The sequence below is a fragment of the Pygocentrus nattereri genome, chromosome 9 (genome assembly GCF_015220715.1).
Source record: "Pygocentrus nattereri isolate fPygNat1 chromosome 9, fPygNat1.pri, whole genome shotgun sequence".
In the NCBI taxonomy this organism is placed as follows: domain Eukaryota; kingdom Metazoa; phylum Chordata; class Actinopteri; order Characiformes; family Serrasalmidae; genus Pygocentrus; species Pygocentrus nattereri.
The window spans coordinates 7,278,301-7,285,800 of record NC_051219.1 but is presented as its reverse complement, the minus strand read 5'-3'; the positions used below and the strand labels follow the sequence as shown (position 1 = coordinate 7,285,800).

At 38.6% G+C, this 7,500-nt stretch overlaps 2 protein-coding genes across 2 annotated transcripts in view; one reads left to right on the top strand and one right to left on the bottom strand.

The window, feature by feature from the left end:
- The window catches only part of LOC108415618 (protein NLRC5-like), an 802,877-nt gene that overhangs the window by 79,372 nt on the left and 716,005 nt on the right, over positions 1-7,500 (bottom strand). The window contains 1 exon segment of the mRNA XM_037540830.1: positions 4,608-4,781. Within this exon segment, the coding sequence (XP_037396727.1) occupies positions 4,608-4,781 (174 nt within the window).
- LOC108415395 (NACHT, LRR and PYD domains-containing protein 3-like) overlaps positions 1-7,500 on the top strand; it is an 843,678-nt gene that overhangs the window by 145,048 nt on the left and 691,130 nt on the right. The window lies entirely within an intron of this gene.

Below are 7,500 nucleotides of genomic sequence, written 5' to 3'. Positions count from 1 at the left end.
ATATATATACACAGCTATATACACTGATATATATACAGCTATATACACTGATATATATACAGCTATATACACTGATATATATACAGGTATATACACTGATATATATACAGGTATATACACTGATATATACACAGCTATATACACTGATATATATACAGGTATATACACTGATATATATACAGCTATATACACTGATATATACACAGCTATATACACTGATATATATACAGGTATATACACTGATATATACACAGCTATATACACTGATATATATACAGCTATATACACTGATATATATACAGCTATATACACTGATATATATACAGGTATATACACTGATATATATACAGGTATATACAAGCTGAGGGAACTACTGAGGACAAGTTGTAAGCCTTCTGTGCCGAACCATGTCTAGGTAGAAAGTGGTAAATCTGCACGTTCTGGTGTCTCCTTCTGCATCACACACACACACACACACACACACACACACACACACACACACACACACACACACACTTGAACACAGTAAAGGCTTCATGACCATCTAATTAGTTCGGGTGCTGACAAAACACCAACATGTGCAAGACAGGAGTACTCCAGGACCAGGATTGGGAACCACTGGCCTGATTCAGTAGACCAGTAGTTTTCAGCTCCAATCCTGATGACCTACTGCCAAGTGTGTGTGTGATGCAGAAGGAGACACCAGAACGTGCAGATTTACCACTTTCTGCCTAGACATGGTTCGGCACAGAAGGCTTACAACTTGTCCTCAGTAGTTCCCTCAGCTTGTATATACCTGTATATATATCAGTGTATATACCTGTATATATATCAGTGTATATACCTGTATATATATCAGAGTATATACCTGTATATATATCAGTGTATATACCTGTATATATATCAGAGTATATACCTGTATATATATCAGAGTATATACCTGTATATATATCAGAGTATATACCTGTATATATATCAGTGTATATACCTGTATATATATCAGTGTATATACCTGTATATATATCAGTGTATATACCTGTATATATATCAGAGTATATACCTGTATATATATCAGTGTATATACCTGTATATATATCAGTGTATATAGCTGTATATATATCAGTGTATATACCTGTATATATATCAGTGTATATAGCTGTATATATATCAGTGTATATAGCTGTATATATATCAGTGTATATACCTGTATATATATATCAGTGTATATAGCTGTATATATATCAGTGTATATACCTGTATATATATATCAGTGTATATAGCTGTATATATATCAGTGTATATAGCTGTATATATATCAGTGTATATACCTGTATATATATCAGTGTATATAGCTGTATATATATCAGTGTATATACCTGTATATATATCAGTGTATATACCTGTATATATATCAGTGTATATACCTGTATATATATCAGTGTATATAGCTGTATATATATATCAGTGTATATACCTGTATATATATCAGTGTATATAGCTGTATATATATATATATCAGTGTATATACCTGTATATATATATATATCAATGTATATACCTGTATATATATATATCAGTGTATAAACCTGTATATATATCAGTGTATATAGCTGTATATATATCAGTGTATATAGCTGTATATATATCAGTGTATATAGCTGTGGTCCAGCTGGGCGACCGTCTGCCATGATACCAGTAAACCGAATTGCCGTGCTGTGTAACGGTGGCTCCAACTGATGACGCGAAACGTTCACGGCACGTCTTTCGCTCTTGGCCGCGCCTCTTCCCCCGCCCCCACACAGAGGGTAAAACCGGAGCAAAGAAAAGAGAGAAGCGCAAAAAAAAATGAGGAACGTAAAACGCGAGACGCAAAGAAAAGCAGTGACGCGCAAACAAAAGAAAGAAACGCAAAAGGGAGAAAATATTGCAAAAAAAAGCAGCAACATAAAATGTGAAACGCAAAGAAAAGAAAGAAACGCAAAAGAGGGAAAGTATTGCAAAAACAAAATATGAACGTAAAATGCAAAATGCTAATCTTATATTTGCGATATATTTTTTTCCTCGTCACCATTAAAGACCCTAATTTGACTCCATAAACGCTGAGCTCATCAATAAGAACCACATCAAATATTATCATTGTTTATGTGTTTTTAGCTTCAGCACAAGTGTCTGTCTGTAGTTGTGACTTAGATGAAGAAGAATCACAATTTATGACCAATTAATGCAGAAAACTGAGGAACTTCAAAAGAGACACATTTTTCTTGCCACTGTATGTAAAACAATAATAACTGGGTGTTGTTTAGTCAAAGACCCCAGTCTGTAGTGTAGAGATGGTCTGTACTGAGGCTGAGCTGGAGCTGTTGGTGTGGGTGAGCTATTGATGAGGGTTATTTTAGTCCACGTTTACTCAGCAGGTAAAAGTGGCCCAAATCTGATCTTTTTCTCCGTATGTGACACAGAAGTGAGTCCATGAGGCAGTGAGAACAGTAAAAACTCAATGAATCTGACATTTTCAATTCCGATTTGAGACGCTTTCATATGTGGTATTAAAATCCGATACATATCCGATCTACGGCAATGTGACTCTGAACAGCCAGATCGGAATTCATGTGACTTTACGTCAGTCCAGCTCGGCATTTGTCATAATTTCATAAATTCAAAAATCAATTTAAAGAATCTTAGGACATGAACCGAAGAAGTGGGCGTGGCTGAATAAGGTGCCCTTTGAATGCATTGTGGGTGATGAGCGCAGACGTCAATGACTGGAACATAATCGCTCCTGTGATGCTGGCAAAGACGAAACTGAAGCTCCGGGAGTGACTGGCGCTTGCTGACCATCTTGATTGTTTACCTTTGGACGAGCCTCATGAAGCACTGTTATTTTGCCTGTGTGGGTTTAGGAGCTGATCATGTTCTTCATGTAGTTTTAGTAGTTTGTTATGTAAATTAATATCTATGTTCAAAATACGTACCAGAAACCACCAAATATTTACTTATTAAATACTAGTTACTTACTGTAACATCATAAAAAGATCTGCCCAGTTTCCAGTCAACACTCTCATACTTTCTCTTTAACCTGGGAACCTTTTAAACACTATGAAATCAATGAATAATCTGCTGAATAATCTAATCTGTTAACGCTGCACAATCACAAGACGACGCCCGCGGATCTTAAACATGGAATCTGTTTAATTATCAGTATGTAAGTCCAAGTAAAACACAATCTCAGGAAAATCCAATATTGTAGTCCCAAAACCAAACAGGGCTCAAAAACTGGAATAACCAAAACACACAGGCAACCGGAGCAAAAGGCCAAACCAAAAGAGTGAAATCCAGAAAGCAAAAGGTTCAAGACACCAAGTCAAACGGTCAGAAAATACTGGACAGTAGTAAAATATAACACCTCACAAAGAGCAGAACAAACCGGGACTATTTAAGCTCTGAGACCAACACACGCACAGGTGACCTGACCTAGAAATCAGGTGACTGAGAACAACGCAGTTACACCTGATTGGAGGAATTGGTGACATCACCGGGACTGGAATTATGGGAAATGGAGTCCTGGAGCGTGCTAGCCAAGGGAGGAGATCCCAGAATTTTCCCACAGCAGTGAAATACATGAAGGTACTGAAAGGCTGAATCACTAAAACCTGAAATACACCTGGTATTTCTCACAGCAGCTCCTCTGAAGTTAAAAGGTAAATATGAAGGATTTACAAGTAACACTTCATATTTACCTTTAACTTCTGAATAAGTGCAGCTGGAAGTCATTAGTAGTGTGTTATGTAAAAAACGATATATGTGTAAAGTAAGTACCAGAAAATTACTGCTAAATACCACAAATTTACCTTCATTAAATATTAGTTGACTTTAGTTCTGTAAAATAAGGATCTACCCAGTTCTCATTCACCAGTCTCACACTTTCTCTTTAAAGGGGAACTCCATCCATTCAGCTAAATGAATCAGTCATTTAACGCTTTAGATGTAAAAATCATTCAGAGCAGTTTGGAGTGAAATGAGCCTTTCTAAAGAAATTTACAGTCAAAATTATTCACCATTATAGTTCTAGGAACCAGACGTTTTCATGTCTGCACTACAAATATCACCATTTTATCTGCTCCTAAATGACCAGTGAACTTACACGTATCTCAGGAGCTTTTATCTGTCACGCTGATCGTGGTGAACTAGTGCTAAACTGAAAAAATACGTTTTCTTTAGGTACAATTTTTTCCTTACAACGCCCTGCAGGAACCTCTCCACCCTAAATGCACTCTGGGGAACGGTCGGACTGCAGAGCCGCAAATTTACACACCTGCAGTTTCACTGCAGCAGAAACTGGATTCTAACTAGGAAAGAAACGTTCATGAGTGAAATAAATTAGTCGTCATTAAACACCCAACACATCTCACTGTTAGCCGTTAGCTTAGAACAGACTGGCTCTCCTTAGATTTTCAGTAAACAGTAAAATTACTACAAGTACAAATAAACATCATGTCTCTCTTTCTGTCCTTCAAACACACAAACACACACACACACACACACGAACACATCAAGCACAGAAATAGCAAAGTATGTTAAGGAGGCAGAAAAGTACAATGAATTAATACCTGAGTGTCTCCAGTTTACAGTGTTGATCCTCCAGTCCAGCAGAGAGCAGCGTCACTCCTGAATCACACAGACTATTATAACTCAGATCCAGTTCTCTCAGACTTGAGGAGTTTGATCTGAGAACTGAGGCCAAAGCTGCACAGCTTCTCTCTGAGAAATCACACCGAGACAGCCTGTGACAGAAATGATATGAGATACATTATCATTACACCCTCAAATACAAACAGACCTACAAAACACTCACCAGGAAAAAAAACATTCTGACAGAAATCATCTCCCTGACTCACAAACACAGTTCACTATTACGGAGAAACCAGCTGAAGATCTAAAAAGAGTTATTTGACTTTATGTACACACACACACACACACACACACACACACACACACACACACACATACACATACACATACACATACACACACAAGATATATATGCATAGACAGAAAGAGACAGAAAGACAGAGGGAGAAAGAGAGAAATATGAGAGAAAGAGAGAGAGAGAGAAGAGAGAGAGAGAGAGAGAGAGAGAGAGACACGGAGACAGAGAGAGAAAAAGAAATATTAGAGGGAGGGAGGGAGAGAGAGAGAGAGAGAAAGAGACAGACAGTGAGAGAGGGAGAAGGGGAGACCAAGAGAGAGAAAGAGAGAGAGAGAGAAATATTAGAGGGATAGAGAGAGAGTGAGCGAAAGAAAGAGAAACACATTAATAAGAAAAAGAGACAGAGAAAAAGACAGAGAGAGGGAGAGAGAGGGAGAGAAAGAGGGAGTAGAGGCAGAGAGAGAGACAGAAAGAGACAGAAATAGAGAGAGAGAGAAAGCGAGAGAGAGCGAGTGAGAGAGAGGGAGAGAGAGAGAGAGACAGAGAGAGGGAGAAGGGGAGACAGAGAGAGACTAACAGAGAGAGAGAGAGACAGAGACCTAGAGAGAGAGAGAGAGAGAGACCTAGAGAGAGAGATATATATATTAGAGGGATAGAGAGAGAGAGCAAAAGAAAGAGAAATATGAGAGAAACACATAAATAAGAAAAAGAGACAGAGAGATAGAGAAAGAGAGAAAGAAAGAGAGAGAGAGAGACAGAGAGGGAGACAGACGAATAGAGAGAGAGAAAAAGAGAGATAGAGAAAGAAAGAGAAAGAGAGAGAGAGAGAGAGAGAGAGAGAGGGAGAGAGAGAGACAGAGAGAGAGAGAGAGAGAGAGAGAGAGACAGAGAGAGAATGAGGTGATGAATCTAGAAGGAAGAATGTTCCAATATTCCTCTTGAACGTTGTTCAGGTCTGACCTGCAGCTACTGAAAACGCTTCCTACAGGTTGTGCTGTCAAAAATCCAAGAGTTCACTGACTTTTTCACCAGTACTGCGAATGTTTAAACGCTGAGCTCATCAATAAGAACCACATCAAATATTATCATTGTTTATGTGTTTTTAGCTTCAGCACAAGTGTCTGTCTGTAGTTGTGACTTAGATGAAGAAGAATCACAATTTATGACCAATTAATGCAGAAAACTGAGGAACTTCAAAAGAGACACATTTTTCTTGCCACTGTATGTAAAACAATAATAACTGGGTGTTGTTTAGTCAAAGACCCCAGTCTGTAGTGTAGAGATGGTCTGTACTGAGGCTGAGCTGGAGCTGTTGGGGTGGGTGAGCTATTGATGAGGGTTATTTTAGTCCACGTTTACTCAGCAGGTCAAAGTGGCCCAAATCTGATCTTTTTCTCCGTATGTGACACAGAAGTGAGTCCATGTGGCAGTGAGAACAGAAAAAACTCAATGAATCTGACATTTTCAATTCCGATTTGAGACGCTTTCATATGTGGTATTAAAATCCGATACATATCCGATCTACGGCAATGTGACTCTGAACAGCCAGATCGGAATTCATGTGACTTTACGTCAGTCCAGCTCGGCATTTGTCATAATTTCACGCTGCTGAGGCTCATAAACATTTAGGCTCATGTTTCTGTACCAACATTTAGACGACTTATCACAACCGCTCAGTGGTCAGAGAGGTTCTGAAAGGACTGGCCGAACGTGGCCGGAGGAGACGAGGCTGCAGCGTCAAAGAACAATTTAAAGAATCCGAGGACATGAACTGAAGAAGTGGGCGTGGCTGAATAACGTGCCCTTTGAATGCATTGTGGGTGATGAGCGCAGACGTCAATGATTGGAACAAAATCGCTCCTGTGATGCTGGCAAAGACGAAACTGAAGCTCCGGGAGTGACTGGCGCTTGCTGACCATCTTGATTGTTTACCTTTGGACGAGCCTCATGAAGCACTGTTATTTTGCCTGTGTGGGTTTAGGAGCTGATCAGTTCAGACTGATGTCACACACAGATTACATTTAAAAGATATTGTGAACTGCAGAGTGAAAAACATCGGATTTGGTGGGAAAATCAGATTTGGGCCACTTTTACCTGCTGTGGAAATGTAGCCTTAGTGACCACACCTGGCTTAGCACTTACACATCTGCTGCTTCTACTACTGACTTCAGTACTTTTTACTCTGTTTTAGTCACAAAGACCAGAAAAAATATCTAGTATTTAATTCCTACGTACAAAGTGCTGATCAGAGAACATGTGGTTTCTGTGTAATTACTATGGACAAAGTTACACTAGTTTACAGTCCTGTTACTACAATGTTACAACACTGTTACAGAGAACTTACCAGTAAACATACCAAGTAATACTGAATGTGTTACTGTACTGAAATAAAGGGACTTAATCTCATTTATTCTACTTCTAATTTAGATCTACTTCCTCTGTCACATATGCATAAACTTACAGAAACACTGAATCACTAAAAGCTGAAATATTCCTGGAATTTCTCACATTAGTTACTCTGGACTTACACACTGAACTGGATCATTATGCACTAAATATTACTAGTAAGTCCA